General features: G+C 44.4%; 1 protein-coding gene across 1 annotated transcript in view; it reads right to left on the bottom strand.

Moving 5' to 3' along the window:
• Nucleotides 1-427: 427 nt before the first annotated feature.
• The window catches only part of LOC146027274 (calcium-activated chloride channel regulator 1-like), a 57,009-nt gene continuing 35,148 nt past the window's right edge, over nucleotides 428-22,288 (bottom strand). The window contains exons 12-14 of the mRNA XM_083158214.1: nucleotides 19,229-19,393; nucleotides 3,075-3,308; nucleotides 428-1,096 (exon numbers count right to left, since the gene is read on the bottom strand). Of these exons, the coding sequence (XP_083014340.1) occupies nucleotides 543-1,096; nucleotides 3,075-3,308; nucleotides 19,229-19,393 (953 nt within the window). The 3' untranslated portion in view covers nucleotides 428-542. The remainder of the gene's footprint in view (nucleotides 1,097-3,074; nucleotides 3,309-19,228; nucleotides 19,394-22,288) is intronic.

The raw sequence follows: 22,288 nt of genomic DNA, 5'->3' as shown, positions 1-22,288 counted from the left end.
CTGAACTGCCCATCGAGTACAGAAGCTGTCTCAGGAAATAGTGAGGTTATAAGTAAATGGGTACAGTGCGCCATCACACACTGGGTTTGTGTGTGTGTAGTAAGGACTTTTCATGTATGCCCAGTAACAAAAATCACTCAACTGCATACATCAGTACTGCATCCAACTCTGAAATTGAATCAGGCCCATTGTTATAGGTAATGAATACAGGAATGTACAGATGTATACCTTGATAGACGGATAGATATAAATAGATAACTGGACTGTAGTATTAATAAGTAGTTATACAGTGCAAAAAGCCAGTGTGGAGTGTAATGAATACAACAACATCGCATGCATAAACATTTATGAGAACAACTGGATGTCTTGCTATATTTAATTTATTGCTTGTAATATATAGTTTATTATTTTTGTGAATCCCTTTTATTTAAAAAGTGCATATGTATTACATAGCGCTGTACAGTACGTTAAGGGGAACATAACACAAAATAAGTGACATACAGTACAATTAAATTAAACAGAATGTCATTTTTTTTTGTGTTTCACACTCTTGTTGCTGGTTCCTTTTTCCTCTGGCAGCTCACAATACAGACCGTAATACTTATTATAATGCAGATAACAACTACAGCTGAACACACAATCGCTGTCACCTCTGTTATACTAATCTTCTTTGTATTGTCATTAGCTGGAGGAGCTGTGCTAGTTGCTGGTGGTGTGGGAGCTGTTGTCGTGGGAGCTGGTGTCGTGGGAGCTAGTGTGGGAGCTGTTGTCGTGGGAGCTGATGTCGTGGGAGCTGGTGTCGTGGGAGCTGGTGTCGTGGGAGCTGGTGTTGTCGGAGCTGATGCTGGAGGAAGCAAGAGAGCTGCTTGGGCTATGTTTGATACATCTGATTTATGGGACACTTTATCAATAGCAATTATAGCAAAATACAAAATAGTTCCATTCTGAATAACAATATTTTCTGGTACAAATGTGAATGTTTCTCTTGACCCAGCAGGCAGAGGAGAGATGTTGGAGACATTGATTGGGGTTGATCCATCAAAGTTGTTTTGGAGGTCAATGTGTTTGGTGCTCATTCTTAAATCATAGCTTGAAGCTGTAGAAAAAATTAAATACAGTAAATCATTTCCTACCTCAAATATAAAAATATTGTTATGTCTTATTTAAAAAGCCATTTCGGTAATGTACTAAAACTATTGTTTATTTATAGCTTGCCGCTATATTATGCAGTTCTGTATAGAGAATATTTAGGTATTCACGTACTGTAAGTACTCAGTATGTTTGTGGATTGTGTGAAGAAACCATTTCACTGCTAGAAGCATACCTATCAGAGGCGTCTCCTACTTGGGCGTAGGAAGATGGCTACTGCTGGCCACACTGCTGGGTCTCCGCTGTCTTGTCCCCACCACCGGCCAGGGCCCTGGCACCTGTACAATGCAGTTGGTAGGCACCGGGCCCAGTGCATGTGCAGTAGCGGAGATGGTACTGCAAATTTGTGAATGCCTGTCTTCTATGGGCTGCATTGGCTGCAGGAAATGGAGGAAACGCCTTCCAATGGGACTGCCTTTACTTACAGTGATTGGCAGATAGGACTTCCAATAGGAAGTAATTGCTGGTCACAATGAAGCCAGTGCAGTCTCAGCAGCACTGCGCTGATGCTTAACAGGGCGGCAGATTTTACTGGTGGGGCTTCAGGTAAAATCTGCCACTGATCACTGATCAAACAAAGAGTGCACCCACAGGATCCTATTGCATGCAGATGGGATCCTGGTGGGAATTTAATAAATATCCTAGAGCTATTAGGCATATGTGCTACCCTGTGCTACCTGTGCTGTACTGTACTATGAAAACCTCAAAATAAAAATTCACATGCAGTAATTCAACTGTAATGTAGCTAATATTTCTCATGTAACACAATTTATTTGCAACGTTGAATCTAAAATAGAAATGTAAAGTGCTAATGTGGCAAAATTTGGGCCCCACACAGATCTAGTAATGCCCCTGCATATAGGTTTATGAAGACCGTGGAATGGGGATGATTTCTCCAGTGTTGTTAGCTTTTGGAAAACTGACACAAAACTTCATCTATAGAAGCCCTTTGTAGGCTTCTTACTGCGACCCGCCGCCATCCTGCACGGACCCCCACTGACCCCATCTCACCTGTGTCCGGTCAGCACAGTGCAGTGCTGCCTGGGCCAGTGACTTCCTCCTCCTTGCACTGTACATCCTCTTCCGGGTGCAGGGAGGAGGAGGCGGAGCCCTTCCTGCAGCAGCAGCAGCTGGGTAGGAAGAGGGGCTAAGCCGCTGGGGACCTGCTCACCCTCCGCTGGCTGCTTCAAAAAGCTTACCACAAGAGCTGCCCTTTGCGATACTAATAGCATATGTTAGAGCATATGCAATTAGTATCGCTGTGGTAGGCGGCGGAGGGGAGTAAAGTGGGACGGCGGATGTTACTGCATCCCACCCTAAATATGCATACTGTGTGCTACTGGCTACTGGGCACCCAATTCATACTATCTGAAGTAAGTGAACCCTTATTCTGGTTCACTCGCAGGGGTAAATTACTTCTCAAATGGACAAAACCATGTGCACTGCAGGTGGGGCAGATATAACATGTGCAGAGAGAATATATTTGGGTGGGGTTTTACTTCAAAGTGAGATCTATATTGCAGTGTAAAAATAAAGCAGCCAGTATTTACCCTGCACAGAAACCAAATAACTCACCCAATTCTAATCTCTCTGCACATGTTACATCTCCCCCCCCCCCTGCAGTGCACATGGTTTTGTCCATTTGAGAAGGAATTTGCCGTTGCGAGTGAACCAGAATAAGGGCCTATGTTATTTGTACAATTATGTGGGGAGTCTTCTTAAGAATTTATTGTTCATTGACACATGACACTGCACGCAAAAGATGTGTAATATACACATGGGACCTTATTCAGATTCATTCCGTCCTCCGTGCGACCGAATGTATTTATGTAGGTGATAAATGTGATATATAAATCAAAAATACAGTTTTAAAATGTACAGACTGCAAGAAAGAACATTCTTATTCATAACACAATTTTACTCACCATTTCCCTGGTCCAGATCATCACCGGTTGCTGTCCAGGATAACACAACGCTTTGGTTTTTTATCTCTCCCTTTAAGTCAGTTATTTTATCTGGTTTATATATATCTGGCTGATTTCCTGCTGCAGGGACGTTAGATACCACAAAAGAACCACCTGAAGCTGTCCTACTGAAGTCTCCCAAGTTAAGAGCATCATCAACAGTTTCCGGACGTGGAGGGTTCATGGAAATAGATCCTACAAAGAGAATTATAATTATAAGAGACTTTAGTTAAATTTTAGGAGACATCACTATGAAAGCTCTATAGGACCTGCTATCAGACTTAGGACAATATTCAGGTCCGTTGCTGCGGCCGTTCATTCGCATGGGGATGTTTTGTTACTGCGCATGTGCATTTCTACTCATGTGCATACGCAGGGAGCGTGCACCCACTGCGAATACTCTGATCACTGGGTGCACGCACCCAGGACAGCAGGTGGGGGCGGAGAGGGGCCTAGGGCAGCAGGCAGCATTAGCATATGTGACCGCCCAGTGTTTTATGGGTGTTCCCATGAGAACGCTGGGAGTTATTATGCTAATGAGGCCACCCGATGTCAGCTGCCCGCCCACTTCCATCTGAACATGGACGCATATGCACCCTTACATATGCATGCATGTTCCACATCACGAATGATGTGGGCAGTTCACTGCAAACTGCAAAACATCCATTCACGGCCAATGCAAAGGAACGCGCCTTGTGAACGGTGGGCCGGCGTACCACCATTCGCAAGGCGGGGTTAGGTTGACTCGCAAGGATGCAAATTTGCATCCGAGCGAATCAACCAGAATAACCCCCTTAGTTTTCTTTTCTCTGGAAACATTTATACAGTACAGAAGATCTAACCATAGACATGACTTTGCACTTAAGATGTTTGCAACTGAAAATAAAGATGTAAGGAGGACAATTTCACAGATGCATCTTCTATATGAATGGTGTATATCTATATTCAACTGTATATACTGTAGTATTATAATGATATAGGTATATATAAAGAGACCTATTTGAGTAAACATAGAATTTAATGTCAGATAAGAATCAAATGGCCCATCCAGTCTGCCCTTCAGGGTTAGAATATTAGGGATAGTGTATTAGGGTTGGTTTAGTGGTTTGTGTTACTGTATTAGGATTAAGTTATGCAATGGGGTTAAGGTATTAGGGTTTTGAGGCAGACACTCACGGCCAGGTAGCCAGGGTTCAGCTCGGGAGAGTGTCCAGGATGGACTACAGGAGCCATAGGGGGAAAACTAAACACAATAAGTAGTAAATAAAGCAAGTATATTCTCCTTGCAATGTCCAAGCAGGGACATTGCAATGTCCAAGCAATGCCCAGTAAGTAGGTCCAGGTGTTTGAAATGGAGAAGGGCCAATAATAAAAATTTTCTTCAAAGTAGTTTACAGAATTTTAGTAGACTGTTATCCTACTCTTTCCTCATGTTTAATTACTGTATAACTGTAAATATCTAAACACTTAGAAAATAAAAACATTTTTGTAACGCTGTCTTCAATCCTGACGTTGTGATTTCTAACTGTAAGTGCCTCCACCCCAAGATTTAGTGATAGTGGTGTTGGATACCTATATATGTGGGCATCAGTGGCTGGGCGAGCTTGGGGAACCGCCCTTTGAGGTGTATGATCCTACAACCAAGGAATGCGATTATACATAGCAAATCCACACAGAATGAATAGCATAAACAACGGCATGGACATCCAACTCAAAGTTTTATTATACTGGGCCGGAGCTTGTAGTCACTCAGTCCGACTGCTGGAATGTCTATGATAAAGATAAAGGTTATACAATACTATAGTAGTGTGCTATAAACAAAAACCAATCTTATTACCTCCTCTCAATAATGTATACTCTAAACAGTTACCCTCCTGTTCCTATCAACCTTTGCAGTAAATTTACTAATATTATTGTGCAATAATGACACTACCGGTGGCCTTATACAGATTTCTAACTGGCGTATTTTACTCTTAGGTACTCCACATTTAAGGTGCGAGAAATTCAACTACAGGTAAGTCTATATTCCACTAGATTACTATTACGGCTAGCCGTTACTTGTCTAACTTCAGATAATCACAGTATTAACTGTTATGTCTGTTTGCCTTTTTCATGTGTACTACCACTAGGGGGCACCAGGCACCTGTTGGACTGGTCTCTCTTGACTCTGTGGGATCAGGTGCCTGGTGTTAGAGACAATTGCTCATGTGAGACACCTGTTATTGGCCTATATATTCTCTCTGAGACCAGTACTCAGGGCTGGTCATTCCCTATCTGACTTGTCTGAGTATTGGAAGGAGTTTACAGCCGTTACCTCGTGTCTTATGCCTCAGCTTTCTACAGCCGTTTCCTCGTGTCCTGTGCCTCAGCCTCCTTCAGCCATTGTCTTGTGTCCTGTGCCTCAGCCTCCTTCAGCCATTTCCTCGTGTCCTGTGCCTCAGCCTCCTTCAGCCATTGTCTTGTGTCCTGTGCCTCAGCCTCAGCCTCCTTCAGCCATTTCCTCGTGTCCTGTGCCTCGTGTATTGTGCCACAGCTTCCTACAGCCATTGCCTCGTGTCCTGTGCCTCGTGTCCTGTGTCTCATGTCTTGTGCCTCGTGCCTCAGCCTAAGCCTCAGCCAACTGCCGGACCACCTGCACCTGCACCTGTACCCAGTACCTCTGTCATACCTCCCAACTGTCACGATTTCCGCGGGAACGTCCCGATATTCGGGGACGTTCCCGCGTCCCGCCCGGGGCCGCCATTGTCCCGCGGTGGGGGGGACAGTTGGGAGCCCCCCCAGCTTGCCGAGAATAGACGCTGTGCGCATGCGCACAGCATCTATTCAGCGCCGACGAGCGGCGAAAACAGGGGCGTGGCCGGAGTTCGCGTCACCCCGTGAGGCCACGCCCCCTTTTCTCGAGGTCACACCCCCCTTTTCGGGAGCGCGCGTGGCTTGGCCGCGCGAACGTCCCGACCTCCCAACTTCAAAAGTTGGGAGGTATGCCTCTGTGTTTATTCTGCTATCCAGCCACTTCATATTTTGTTTCATAAAGTTTGTTCCTGTTTTCTACATCAGTTCCTGTGTTATTCGGTTTTTCAATAAAACACCCCGCATTCCCCTGCATCAGTTTGTTCGTTGGTTTTGTTTTTCCTGGAGTACCAAGGGTTAACCTAACATTAACTCTATACAAAAACTACAAAAGCCATCCCAAAGTCTGGGGTATAAAACATGTCTGTCTCAGTCTACATCCAATACAGTTACAGGTGTTGCCAGACTAGTGTTCCTCTATTCACTGTGCACAGCCTGCCTGACTTGTAATAGAACTCCCACGAATTTGTATTAATGCGGGTAAATCGCTATGTAAGAGAGGGAGGGTCCTTCCTGAAATTATTCTTCCGGGTTTGCGGTCCAACCCTAGCCTGTCGCTACTATTCACACTCCAAACAGGCTTTTAATACCGCCTCGGCATATAGTCACTTTCCCTGAGTTGAGCTCCGGATCTGCAATACTATCTACAGGTGTCCCATGACCCTGGAGGAGGGTCGGGTTTAGCCCTCCTGAACTGCTGTGCTGGACTAGGGATAATCAACTGCGGTTGTCTCATGAAATAAGAAGTCTTGCCAACTATGGGCATCCCCAGACCAAAGGGGGGTCGGGTTTAGCCCAAGGATACACCTCCAGATGGTTTATATATTTTGTATATCTGATCAATTCCCCGCGTACCCCGCCTGCCAGCTGGAGGAGTTATGTCAAGACGGCCAAGCAGCGGGCAGGGCAGCGATGGGCCCAGTTCCTGAGGAGGAAAGCTATAGTAATCCTGACAGTGTCCGGGGTGATGGCAGGGGTTAATTTGCACCTATTCCCTCCGTCTCCCTTCCTCAGATGGAAACCAGATATCAGTGTATTTCCAGATAATGTAAGTGATCCTTATAACCAAGTGTGACTACGGGTTATCTCCTGCGCCTATTCCTTCACACTGACAACCTGCAGGTGCTATATTCTCCGTTATCTAATAACGTCCAAAACGGCTCTCCTGTGTCCTATCTAAATAATATATCAGTCTCTGAGCTTAGATATATCTATATATCCATCCCTTTTCATTTACCTGGAAGGCTCTGATAGCTGCCAGTTATACAGTCTATGATCTTATATGTAACTTTGTTACTGCAGCCAGGGATACTGTTTATAGTCACTCACAATTACTGCCGCTCCTCCCTTTCCTTTTTTTAGGTATATTAGGGGCTGGCCCGGGTGGGGGATGTACTCACCACCCCTCAGCAGCTGTGGTAACACGCCCACTCTCCGCCTCCCAGAGGATGATGCGGCCTAGTCAGCTCCGCCCAGGGATGATGCAGCTATCGAGGGCTTCCCTGCCGGGTACTCAGTTACCTTTCCCACACACCGGACGCCGCCAGACAGTCTCTGATACTAGCCGCTTCTCTCACTCCTCTTCCACCCTCAGGTCAGCCGTATATATTATACTGCCGTCCGCAATCCTTTATCTGCAGTGTGCTGCGCCACCATCCAGAGCTGGTCTCTCCGTTAACTCCCCTCCTTGCGCGCTCACTCCAGAATCTTCTTTCCTCTCTCTATATATTATCTCCCTTGGGTCAACTGTCTCTGCAGCACTATCCACGCGCACCCCAACTTTATTAACCTCCTGCATACAACGCTCAACTACAGTCTCTTTCCCCCCCTCTGCAGGGATAATGGTACAGTCCTCCACACTCGGTACTGGGGCATAGAACAGCCCATGTTGCCCTTATTAAGGGATATCCCTTAACATCTAACACATATCTAACACATAACAACTTGAGTTTACAACACACAAGGTGCGATATATATACGTCATCTACACACGAAGGGTATTACATTTTGAATAAGATAAACCCCCGTCTACAATACTGTACCTTCTTCCCCCTACAAGACTAGCAATTCCATAGCAAACATTTCCTGAGTACTGTAGGTTCACATTTATCTAACAAAATAACGCAAATCCATGCTTCATATCAGAATAGACTTTACAGATTGTAATTAATGCCAATTTTCACAAAATAATGATCAAGAAAGCACATCTGTTACAATATCATGGACCTGGTGAAATAGTATTTTACCTGTCCCTGAGAAGAGAAGATAGAGCTAGTAATAACTCCTATATAACTCTTAATAATGCTTCTAATGTAATAACACTTACAAAAAAAACCAACACTTTCAATAAACAAAAACACTTCCATATCTACGGATGCAGCCCATACACTAATCAATCTTATCATGTCCTTTCAATATAAACACTTGCAATATATAAGCTTGTGGCACTCCAGTTGTCTGTATGTTTGTACATGTTTATCAACTGACAGCACTTAGTTCTAGTGAGATGAAGGGACTGATTTATCACCATCCACATCTGAGGTTGTATGTGATCATTTCAGCCCAATCAGCAATGCGTTAATTGATTACATCACATGGATGTATCAATAATCGCAAGCAGAGACAGAGCATGCAAGAAATCGCTGTCCCTGTGAATGCACTCTGCAGTACGTATGTGCTGTGCATGCTCCACCATCATTGCCGCTGATACCACAGAGTTCCCGCCATCGCTACTACTCCACCTGAGGGCTGCAATCCCTAATTATACTCATCTCAAAGCAGGAACTTCTGCTCCGAGAGTGCTGTCAGCCATCGGATCCTCTTCTGCTGTGTGACCCCTGGTTCAGCTTCACTTACTGACCCGGGGGTCATGCAGTAGAGCAGGAGGATGGATAACCGTCAGCCCTCACCGGAGCACCAATCATCGGTCCCTGGCTGTAGGTAAGTATGATTGATTTTTTTTCCACAGTGATAAGCCATTGTAGGTGAACACGCGGGTGCCGGGTGGCTCACCGAACTGTCGGGAATCCGAACAGGATCCCAACTTACACAGGCTATTCTTCCTTGTGGGAGACCATGACCCCCATAGAGGGAGAATAGAATTAGTGGCGAGCGCAGCCAACCACCAAGCCCACAACATGACGAGAGCAGTGAGCCCGCAAGGGGCTTGAACACACTTGCACCCCCCTATCGGGCTCCTGACAATTGGGATTCCGATGTCAGAGGGTTATTATACCATACTCGATCAAAATGGCCTGATCTCAGAACAGCTTTCACTGCATAGAGCCAGAGAAAGCTGCACAGGGCAGGCATATCGCAGTGAGCCTTGTAATAATTATGTGCTTCACGAAAAACTGTTCCAAAAGCTTTTTAATACATTTAGATTATACTAAAATAATGTGAAATGGGTGTCATAGCACCATTTTTTATTATTTTTGTAAAAAAGAAAATATGCCCCTATGTCATTCAGCATGTGCTAGGGATTGAAGCTCTAGTCTCAGCAAACTACAGTGTGGACATTTTAGATGTAATACTCTCCATCCAGAGGTAGTAGTAGTAGTTTGTTTATTTATAAGGAGCCACAAAGTGTCCGTGGCGCCGTACATAGCAAACAAGAAAACAAATTACAAGGTAACGTACAGGGTGTGTTGATAAAATACAGCATAAATAGGGAAATAGCTGGTGGAACTAAAATCAGCATCAGTTCTGAAGTAGGTGTCGAAATTGTCGAGGAGACTGAAGATGAAGTAGAGGAAGGGAAGAACAATGCAGTAGCACAGGTGAGGTAAAGAGGTAGGGTGAGTACGTGAGGAAGGAGGACCCTACTCATAAGAGTTAACAGACTAAACGGAGGTGGGTGGACGAACGAAAAACAATAGGATATGTAGGAACAAATGGTAACAGATGGAGGGGTAGGGTAGGCAGGATAGGAGGAGCTAAAGAGGTTTGGAGGAGCAGGGATAGGCTAGTCGGAAGAAGTGGGTTTTGATGGAGCGCTTGAAGGAGGTAAGGGAATCAGAAAGCCTGATAGGTGTCGGGAGGTTGTATGGGGAGGGGAAGACTAGCACTGACTAAATATTTCTACTTTGATAATTGTGAACCAACAATGACAATAATAATGGATTCTAATATCCTACGTATTTATTGAGTTGGTGGTGCTCCCATGAGTCATAGTATGAACTATTGTGTAGGAGAAGGAAAGATGACTCTCTTTTTTGGGGCACAACTTTAGTTTAAAATATGTATATATTTTATTGATATGCGTTAAAATATAGAACTCACTAATGGAACCTCCAAAACTACTACAGCTGTTAGAAAGTCTCAAGAAAAAAGGGAAAAGAATAAGAATAAAGATAACAATAGGAGAAAGGGAATAGAGAAGACAATTATTGCTTAGTTGATCGATATCTGACAAAGCAGACTTAGCTATATCACATTATCCAAAAAAACTTTGCAATTTTAAGATGTAGAAATAGAATTCAAAATATTAGAAAAAGATATATATATAAAAAGAGATAAGAAAAAGTTTTTTTGTGTCAGCCTTGGTCATATATAGTCTCAATGTGGGGATGGTCTCCCATGAGATACACTGATAGCCTGGCTGATTTTTAATCAATATGTGACAAAAAAGGAAAAGGTAAAGAGAATAAGTGAAAAAAGTAAAAAAAGTTTATAAAAAAGACCCTTAATTGGGTCTATATCCATACAAATGTGGCGAAAATCTTTACAAGTATTATATGGGCTGTCACTGTGGGTAACGACAGTGTATGTCACTGCGGTACCAGGCGGTTATGGCTAATATTTCATATATATGTATATGCGCAGTAGATGTCCGCAACCTGTAAATATTGATATTTAGATAAAAAGAAGTACAATGTTTCTATGCAAATATATACAGCTGCATCAATACGGGTTATGCACCTTCTTCTAAATATATCTTCCTCCTGATAGCTGCACACTAAGAAATTAGATCAAAAAGCAAAACTTCCCACTATGGATCATTCCAAATTACCAATATACATGAGAAAAAAAGAGAGACAAAGATTCACTCAGAATAGCAGCGATTGAATATTATCCAGATTATTTATCTACACAGCGCTGCGTCTTTGCCCTGATTGGCAATCTCCCCGCCTGTCAGCCACTCCTGTCTGACCGACAGTGTATATCACTGCGATACCAGGCGGTTATGGTTTTAGTGTTGCAGTAATTCACAAAAGATGGTGCAATTATACATATATATATATATATGCGCAGTAGATTTTAGCACACTATAAGTGTGCCAATATCAGGTAGGAAAGAGATACAATGTTTCTTATACAGATATATACAGCTGTATTAATACAGGATATGCAACTCCTTTTAACTATATTTTTCTTCCTAATAGCTGCACATTGAGGGATTAATTCAAGACACAAAGTTTCCCTCTATGGATAATTCCATTAGCAGATACACATGGGAAGAGAAAACAGAAAATCCACTCAAAATAGTAGCATTTAAACATATCCCAGGTTACTCATCTACACAGCGCTGCATTGTTTGCCACGATTGGCAGCCTCCCCGCCTGTCAGCCACTCCTGGACGCGCGTTTCGCCTCTGCTTGTTCACCAGTGAACTGGTGAACAAGCAGAGGCGAAACGCGCGTCCAGGAGTGGCTGACAGGCGGGGAGGCTGCCAATCGTGGCAAACAATGCAGCGCTGTGTAGATGAGTAACCTGGGATATGTTTAAATGCTACTATTTTGAGTGGATTTTCTGTTTTCTCTTCCCATGTGTATCTGCTAATGGAATTATCCATAGAGGGAAACTTTGTGTCTTGAATTAATCCCTCAATGTGCAGCTATTAGGAAGAAAAATATAGTTAAAAGGAGTTGCATATCCTGTATTAATACAGCTGTATATATCTGTATAAGAAACATTGTATCTCTTTCCTACCTGATATTGGCACACTTATAGTGTGCTAAAATCTACTGCGCATATATATATATATATATATGTATAATTGCACCATCTTTTGTGAATTACTGCAACACTAAAACCATAACCGCCTGGTATCGCAGTGATATACACTGTCGGTCAGACAGGAGTGGCTGACAGGCGGGGAGATTGCCAATCAGGGCAAAGACGCAGCGCTGTGTAGATAAATAATCTGGATAATATTCAATCGCTGCTATTCTGAGTGAATCTTTGTCTCTCTTTTTTTCTCATGTATATTGGTAATTTGGAATGATCCATAGTGGGAAGTTTTGCTTTTTGATCTAATTTCTTAGTGTGCAGCTATCAGGAGGAAGATATATTTAGAAGAAGGTGCATAACCCGTATTGATGCAGCTGTATATATTTGCATAGAAACATTGTACTTCTTTTTATCTAAATATCAATATTTACAGGTTGCGGACATCTACTGCGCATATACATATATATGAAATATTAGCCATAACCGCCTGGTACCGCAGTGACATACACTGTCGTTACCCACAGTGACAGCCCATATAATACTTGTAAAGATTTTCGCCACATTTGTATGGATATAGACCCAATTAAGGGTCTTTTTTATAAACTTTTTTTACTTTTTTCACTTATTCTCTTTACCTTTTCCTTTTTTGTCACATATTGATTAAAAATCAGCCAGGCTATCAGTGTATCTCATGGGAGACCATCCCCACATTGAGACTATATATGACCAAGGCTGACACAAAAAAACTTTTTCTTATCTCTTTTTATATATATATCTTTTTCTAATATTTTGAATTCTATTTCTACATCTTAAAATTGCAAAGTTTTTTTGGATAATGTGATATAGCTAAGTCTGCTTTGTCAGATATCGATCAACTAAGCAATAATTGTCTTCTCTATTCCCTTTCTCCTATTGTTATCTTTATTCTTATTCTTTTCCCTTTTTTCTTGAGACTTTCTAACAGCTGTAGTAGTTTTGGAGGTTCCATTAGTGAGTTCTACATTTTAACGCATATCAATAAAATATATACATATTTTAAACTAAAGTTGTGCCCCAAAAAAGAGAGTCATCTTTCCTTCTCCTACACAATAGGTGTCGGGAGGTTGTTCCAGTGCAGGGGGGCAGCGCGAGAGAAGTCTTGGACACGGGAGTGGGAGGAGGTGATTTGGTGAGAGGTCAGGCAACGGTCGGCGGCAGAGCGAAGAGGACGGGAGGGAGTGTGGATACAGATCAGTGAAGAGAGATAAGGAGCAGTGGAGGAGGAGAGAGCCTTGTAGGTGGTGGTGAGGAGTTTAAAGAGAACTTGGAAAGGAATGGGGAGCCAGTGAAGAGATAGACAGAGGGGGGAGGTGGAGTTAGAGCGGCGGGAGAGGATGATGAGCCTAGCAGCGGCATTAAGAATGGATTGGAGACGGGCGAGGCGGGCGAGAGGTAGCCTGGAGAGAAGGATGTTGCAGTAGTCAAGGTGGGAGATGACAAGAGAGTGAATGAGAATTTTGGTCGCGTCAGTGGAGAGGAATGGTCTAATGCTCTAGAACACGGGTGTCAAACACAAGGCCCGCGGGCCAAATCCGGCCCGACAGACCTCGTCATGTGGCCCGCGCAGCCGCCGCCAGCCTTCACCTTTTATTCTCTTTTTTGAGATTTTTTTTGAGAGGTTTTTTTTGCACTGCCGGCGGCCTGTTCCCTCTTATCGAGGCAGTGGCAGATGCTGGGTGGGGACGTCATGACGATGACGCCTCCCACCCACGCGTCTGCAGAGAGGAAGGAAGGCCGAGTCGGGGGGCCGCAGCAGGACAGGCCGCGGCGCAGAGAGTGGAAGTGAAATTACTGGAGCCGCAGCAGCAGCAGCAGCAGTAAAGGAGCCTGAGGAATAAAATACAGTAAGTTACATAAAAAAAACAATATATCTGGTGGTGGTGTCATGGCATTACTTTTATATTATACAGGGGGAGCAGCCTGTGTTGTCATTATTATTGTACAGGGGGAGCAGCCTGTGGTGTCATGGCATGCCATGACACCACAGGCTGCTCCCCATGTATAATATAAAAGTAATGCCATGACACCACAGGCTGCTCCCTCTGTATAATAATAATGCAATGACACCACAGGCTGCTCCCCCTGTATAATAATTTGTGTCATGGCATTACTATTGTTATATTATACAGCGGGAGCAGCCTGTGCTGTCATTGCATTATTAATATTATACAGCAGGAGCAGCCTGTGGTGTCATTGCATTATTATTATTATACAGCGGGAGCAGCCTGTGGTGTCATTGCATTATTATTATACAGCGGCCCTTTGAGGGTGACCAAACTGCTGATGCGGCCCCAGATGAATTTGAGTTTGACACCCCTGCTCTAGAAGTTGCAGAGGTGAAAGCGGTAAGACTGTGAGAGAGCACGAATATGGGGGGTGAAAGAGAGGGAGGAGTCAATGATGACACCGAGGCAGCGCGTTTGGTCGGTGGAGGTGATCTCGGTTTCACCAATGCTGATGGTGCACTGTATTCTGGATTTCTGCTGCTTCAGAAATGCTGCATTTAGCCACACTTTGGGGTTTATTCTAGTTCATTCTTTCTGACATAATCCTTCTTAGATGGACAAAACCATGTGCACTGCAGGGGGCAGATGTAACATGTGCAGATAGAATTAGATTTGGGTGAGTTATTTTGTTTCTGTGCAGGGAAAATACTGACTGCTTTATTTTACACTGCAATATAGATCTCACTTTGAAGAAAAACCCCACCCAAATCTAATTCTGTCTGCACAAGTTACATCTGCCCCACCCGCAGTGCACATGGTTTTGTCCATCTAAGAAGGATTTTGTCAGAAAGAATGAACTAGAATAACCCCCTTTCTGCATTCCCATCAGATAAGCAACTGTCCTGTCTGACCTTTGAAATTTTGTCTTTCCCCACAATCAGGGCGAGATTATTGTTGAGTTTATGCTGCCACATGACTGCACATGCTGTCTCTATGCTCATAAAATTATACTATCCAATTGTAATAATTAGTTCCTGGCACTTTGCTATTTGTTGTTGTCCTGAGTCAGGGGCGGATTGGGGACCAAAAGTGGCCCTGGAAAATTTCTGGAAGTGGCCTCATGTGGGCAGCACCACATCAAAATGGGCGGGGCCAGCATAACAATAGGCGGGGTTACTATGTACATCAGTATACCTGCGAACTTGAAGCTGAAAGATGCACAGGTTTCTACCTAGTCACAGGTGTTGCACAGAACCAAACAATTCGGCCGCAGACTTTGCAGGAAACAGGGCTGATTACTTTGAATACATATACTTAAACATATGTATATGAAGTTTTCTGCCCATGTATAATTCTGAACAATGGGAGGAGGGAGAGCACCTCTCAGGGAGGGGGAACATGTTCCTGAGCTTACCTCCTAAAGCCTTAAAGGGTGTACACATGGGGCGATTTCAGACCCTTTTCTAAGGTATCTGACTGGATCACATTCGCTTGCCACAACTTTATTAAAGGTAATAGATGGTGGCGTGGACACAGGAGGGTAGAGGCTTGGACCCAGGGTGGTGGTGTGGTACACTGAGTGGCGCTGCTTTATCTATATCAAATTCCTTTGCCCCTAAAGGTGGTGAAAAAAACCACTATATATACAGTATATACTTATTTATTTTAAGTACAGTTGGAGCCATTTTCATTCAACCCAACTATGCGGCATGTCTGCCCATCTTGAAGCATTATTAGCTGAAATACACATGCTTGACACTTGCACACCACATTCGCGGCAATGGGACATGCAAGCATGTGAGATGCTAGCGTGTCCCCATCTTGGCGCATTGCTGGGCTGAATGAAAACGGCGCCATCTGTAGATACAAATGCTGCCTCATACACGCACTTGTACTTACTGTAAATATTGGGACTCAGAGCCTGAAAAGCAACAGCAGTATTTGTGGTTGCTCAGTGTTGTGACTAGACATAATTAGTCCCCTCCATTGTGTTTTACTGCAATTCTTGGGCCTGTGGGGAGGAGGGGCCATATTAAATTACAATTACATTATGTCGGCTTTGCTATCACCCCACAGGCCATCGAATCACGGTAAAATGCTGTGTGGAGCACGGCGCTACGATTCTGGGATGGAATGCATTAGAAAAACACATTTGTGGTCAGGGCCGATGCTAGGGTGTTCAGCGCCCTCCTGCAAACTTTACATTTGCGCCCTCTCATACTTTACAAAGGGACCACGCACCCAAAAAACAGATGTGTTGTCTCACAAGGAAGGGACGTGGCCACACAATAGTACACTCATTTCAAATTACACCACACAGTACACCATCTTATGCACATTATATAGCACCAGTGCCATAATTAGACATTTTGGGGCCCTGTGCCAGAAAGTGAATTTGTGAATGCCCCACTACCACAGCAAGAACTGTGAGAAGAGCCGTGGCAACGTGACAGTACCAATAACACCGTAATGCCCATTACACATTATGGCACACATGGTACTGCCTATTTCACATTATGCCACACATTGAGATGCGCTTACACATTATGCCACACTCCGTAATTCCCCTTATACAATATTCTGCACACTTTAATGCCCATATCACATTATGCTATGTGTAATGCCCCAAGTACTCCTGCTTATACACATAATGCCACCAGTAGTGTCCCTTACACAATGGCCAGAGAAGTGCCCAATGCAGTATGCCTTCAGTACTGCTCACTGTGTAATCCAGTCCTGTCCAGCCCTGAGCCCAGCAGAGCCTGCAGAGGCACTGAATAGATTTTTAAATGGCACTAGCTTTTGAGACAATCAGAGCTCTCAGTCCAACAGCCAATCAATAACTGCAGCTGCTGGACCACATGATGTATCCACAGTGCAAAAGGGGAAGGCACCACTGGCACACACCTAGTTATTACCCTGCACAGCACCTAGTGCCCCTTATTCACATTCCGCTTTACATTAGTGCCCATTACACAAAATGTCCACAGTAGTAGTATTGCTTATACATAATGCCCACTGTTACCTCAGTAGTAGCGCTGACTATACATGACACCCACCAGGGGCTGGCTGGCAACTTTTAGCCTAGGGGGCAAGTACAAAGCACTGGCCCATACCCCCCATCTTTTCGGAAGGCTGTATGCTTGTGCGCGCCGGAGGCGCGCTGAAAAATTAGGCGTGTGGCCTATCATAAGGGGGGCGTGGCCTGTACCTTGATTGTATTGTGTACCTGCAGATTGCACATTGTGATGCTAATTACACATTATTCCGCACACTCCCCACACCGTAATGCCCATTACACGTTATATACCAAACACCATTATGCCACGCACTGTAATGCCCATTACATATAATAACACATGCTGTAATGCTCACTATTGTACATAATATGCCACATAAGTGCCGCTTACCTACATTCTCGTTGCTATGGGTTTCATGCTCAATGCCAGGGATTTCAATGTTTCATGCTTGATGCCAGGGGTCACATGCTTTCTGCGAGGGACTGCATGCTGTATGCCAGGGGTCACATGCTCTGCCAGGGCTTGCATGCAAATGCCAGATGATAGCAGCTTGTCGCTGTAAGGAAGCTAGCTTAGGGCCAGGCATCACTGACAGGACACGCTGGGATCTGTAGTTCCACAGGGGACCCATACTTGCACCACTGATGGTATTAACATTCAGCTTGCGGCAGTTATTGAAGTGTTAGTGAACTTACTGTACAACTAAGTACAAATGGCTGCTTAAAGAGAGCCAGCCAGCCAGTCACACACATACCACCCTCCATGCGCCGCTACATATGCTGCTCCAGTGCTACTGGTGCTCAGCCTCTGACATTTCCGGGCCACGTGTCAGTAGCGATGGTCACATGACACAGAACTTCGGCTGCAGCGCTCTCGCCCTCTTTAACTTTTGACAAACTACAATTCCCATCATGCCTCGGGGTGTCCCTAGGCCGCTAATGCGTTGCTGTGACTCGTAATGAGTGACTGGAAGTGTAGTTCAGCTGCGCCTGAATGCGATGGCAGTAGCAGCTGTCATGGCGGATAAAGTGACCGAGATGTGGAATCCCAGCGCCCTGTTTGAGGCGCCCAGCGTGGAGGAGATCTGCGGTCTGTAACGTAAGGTGCGGGCAGAGATCGAGCAGAAGAAAGAGGAGTTGCACCACTTACATATGCGCACATGCGCAGAAAGCACTTGGGGGGGTAGTTGTTATGGCGGTACGGGGTACCGGCACAATATGTTTTACCGGAAAGCTGTACCACCATACTTACACCCCTGGTTACCGACATTCCTACGCTGCTTTTACAGATGGAGCCAGCCTCATTGTTGTCGCTGGCGCACCAGATGCTCCGATCTGGTGAGCACCCCGCCAGCATAAATGGACACGCAAGCGTCTCGGACACTCACATGTCCATTGCCGGGAATTGGGTGGGCAAGCAGTGAGATGCACACATGCCAGAATCCCCAGTGCACCGTGGTGATTGGCACGCCGGGGACAGGTACAATGAGGATGGCTCCATCTGGACATAATTTGGTGACAGTACTACTCTCTCACACACTTTTTTTTTTTACCTTAAACTCTGGCAGCTCTCATCCTCTGCTTTCTTCATCCCTGCTGTGTTTCAGTGTAGCTCCGCCCCCTCGCCCCATGTAGCTCCGCCCATCCATCCCGTGTAGCTCCTCCCCCTTTTCGGTGTCTGCTGGATTGACACTGAAGTAGTTAAAGGGGACATGGGAGCTGGGAAGTGGGAAGGAGCTTCAGGATGCTGGCGCTGCTGCCAGTAGTGTGTGACAGGCAGCAGCAGCCACGCACTGAGAGCAGCAGCAGCAGCAGCAGGAGGGGGGGGGGGGGGGGGGCTCTCTGCTGCTGCTCCTCCGCTTCTGGCTCCCCTGGGCTCCTTTGATGTTGTGCCCGTTCCTCGTGCGGCACCCCCGCTGTCTGTACAGCCGCAGCTCCACCACCTGAGCTGCTGCAGGTGTCTGCTCGGCTGGCCTCCTCTCCCTGTAATGCGGGGAGCAGGAAGAGGGGCTGTAATGCTCACAAAGCTGGAGCTGGGGAACTGCTTCCGGGCACGGCCACTGCTACCCATAACTCCGCAGTGGCCGGCCCCTTCACTCAGTTTTCAGCCTCAGATCGGCCGGCCTCCCGGGAAACTTCCCGGTGCCTTTAATGGCCAATCCGCCCCTGTCCTGAGTTATTGCTGCTAGTATCCAAATATAAAAAGAAGTGTGCAATATATTATGCATATAAATAGATAAAACAATTCTATATTTATGACAGCTATTTTAACTATAACCAGGATACATTTGAAAGAAAATGTGTTCTTACCGTTTACAATAAAACCTGGAATGTAGAGGGCACGATTACTGGGCTGTGCCAAATAACTTTTACCCTTGTTACTTTCAACACGCACTTTTAAAGCATATCTTCCATTTGCAGAGAATTCTATGAAGTATTTTGAATAGATACCGTCATCTTTAACAATATCAGCACCTGAAAAGCAGTTTACAGCTTATGAAAAGGTTTGCTTTAAACTACCAGGTTTCCAATTACATGCCAATAATACATGATACATTGCAGGAAGGGGCTGACGCTGAGTTTAATGCTTCTTTCACCCAAAACACATTTTAAATAATGCAAATACATGTATAACATATGTGCTACTCAGCATAGTATTTTAAATGTCTAGGTCAACAGTCAAAAGACATTGACAAAATGTCGATATTCACTAGGTCGACATGGCCATTGTCGACACATGAAAAGGTTGAAATAATTTTTTTCCTAATTTTTCTTAAAATTTTGGGGGACTTTTCCATACTTTACCATTCCCAATAGGAGTCCACATGGATGTAAAAGTGTCGACATTGACAGGGAAAACTGTGAAAACGCATACCGATCTTTTGCTTGTGTTGACCTTTTCCATGACCTTTTGGTGTCGATCTAGACCAGGGCTGGGCAACACTGGCCCTCCAGATGTTGATGAACTACACATCCCAGCATGCCTTGCATCAATTTCAGCATGACCACATAGCAAAACTAATGCAAAGCATCCTGGGATGTGTAGTTCATTAACATCTTCAGGGCCGGTGTTGCCCAGCCCTGATCTAGACTATAATATGATCCTTAACCATTATAAATTCATAATGATGTGGCACAAACATCAACTATGATTTAAGTAGTGTACCAGCACTTATACCCAACTTTCCAAAAGACCATATACATATTTATTTATCATATTAATTTTACTTTGGCTTACGACCTCTGAATTCTTTCTATTTACACATATTCTAGCCCTTATTCATTTCTCAGTTTCTTGATATTAATATTTAGTCATTATCAGAGTTATTGTAACCATATTTTATTGCCAAATACAGATGTGTCCTCATCAGCGGTGGCTGCTGTCCCTGGGTTACAGTGCCAAATACATAGTGCAGAGCCAATTAGCACATATAAACCTGATGTATGTACAATGTGTTCCGCTACATTGTTGCTGCATATATCAGCATTCTGTAGTGGGACTGCGGTGTTGCAGTGCACATATAGCTAGCTGGCTCTCCCGTCGGTTCCCTTTCCCTTGAATGCATAGATCAGTGGTTCCCAAACTGTGGGGTAGATATATTAAGCTTGGTGAAGTGATAAATTGTCTGGATTTTATCACCGGCTATCATCAATTTCATCAGCTCCTACCTGTCCCTTTTCAAACCAAGCCTGTAGCTTCACAGTTAGGAGCTGATTGACCAGTGATAAAAACCAGACACTTTATCACTTCACCACGCTTATATAAATCTGCCTCTATGTGCCGTGGCTCCCTGGGGTACCTCGGGACACTTGCAGGGGTACCTTGGTTTGGTGGTCAAGGACAAAATCAAATTATTTATGGTCAATGTAAAAGGCAAAAACATTGGTGGTGGTCTGTCAATAAAAAAATATGTGGACAAACAGAAGCTAATCCTGTCCCTCATCATAATTAAACCTTTGTATGACATATAAAACAATTTACTTAATTTTTTTCAACATTTCTGAATAAGAAACATTTGGCCTAGGGGCAGCAGTGCAGCTAAGTGTCACGGCGCCTGGATCGAGGACATGTTTCGCGCCCCTCCTCCCCTCCCCCCCCCCCCATATTGGAGCAGGACACCACCTCCCCCCCCCCCTTCAATTTGTAGCAGGCCGCCACCCAACCCCCCCCCCCCATCCATAAGTAATACATGCACAGTATCTTATGCAGAGGGAGGCAGGAGACCTGGGAGTACATGGAGTGTGTGTGTGTCCTGAGAGCCGATATTGTGAGCAACGGCCGGGCAGTGCAGGAGTCAGGACACAGAAGACAGTAGGTGGGTGGCACACAGAGCGGGTGCGCGGCATAGATAGTGGGCGGGCGGGTTGCACACAGGTAGAGCAGGCAGGTGGCAAACAAGGAGAGCAGGTGGTGGCACACATTGTTACAGGGCGGGCAGGACAGATGCTTTTTGTGGTGCACGGCTCCAGTGCTCTGTGAACGCTCGGCGCCCGAAGCTCGTGCTCCGCCAGCTCCGCCCTCGCAACACCCCTGCCTAGGGGTGCCATGAATGAAATTTTGATGCTTTAGTGATTTGAAAAAGTTTGGGAACCACTGGCATAGAGGGAGTGTACGCCTAGCCGCCTGTTGTATGCCACAAGTAGGTATTCATATTTATATGCAATGATTTTGTTTCTGCAGATTAACTCCTGTGTGGGGCATATGCACTTAGCCATAAACCCCATTTTCTTGCAAATTATTGAGTAGTGAAAAACCTCTAACCAATTAGTAGCAATACTTTACTGGAGATAAATCTACATAGGCTTGTCACAAATGTTATTCATCCTACGCTGAACAGGTGATAAATATGGTAAAATCCCTATTTTAAAGGGAAAAAAATTGGGAATTTGGGCCAGAACCCCTGGGTACCACCATTGCTAAAAAATTGCACACTTTGAAGTTTTTTATTATTTTTATTTGGCTAATAATGAGATGGAATCGTTTGTAATTGCAAAGTGATTAAAATTGGGGTTAAGGTTTGGGGCAAGTATATTGGGGTTATTTACTAGTGGGACAATTGTTTTTAGGCTTGAGATGGGAGGTTTCTTTGTAAATCATTTGTAACTTTTTTAAAAAGTAACTTAAAATGACCTCGAAACATACTTATACTTCACCTTCTTGTACCCTTAATTTGCTGAGAGCATTTATTTTGTACAAAAAGGCTTGCTTTTTATCATTTTCTAGGAAAATGTACATAACAGCCATTTGACACCATTTAAGTCCTACTCTAATGTTATCCTATGATAGTTTGTGAGGTACAGACTGATTTCCCCATTTCTACCTACAGTACACTTTCAGTGATTTTGAATATAAGAATTTTAGCTTGAACC

The sequence above is a fragment of the Crinia signifera genome, chromosome 8 (genome assembly GCF_055691185.1).
Source record: "Crinia signifera chromosome 8, ASM5569118v1, whole genome shotgun sequence".
NCBI classification, from domain to species: domain Eukaryota; kingdom Metazoa; phylum Chordata; class Amphibia; order Anura; family Myobatrachidae; genus Crinia; species Crinia signifera.
Note: the sequence above shows the minus strand (reverse complement) of the source record. Positions and strands in the feature narration are given on the sequence as shown.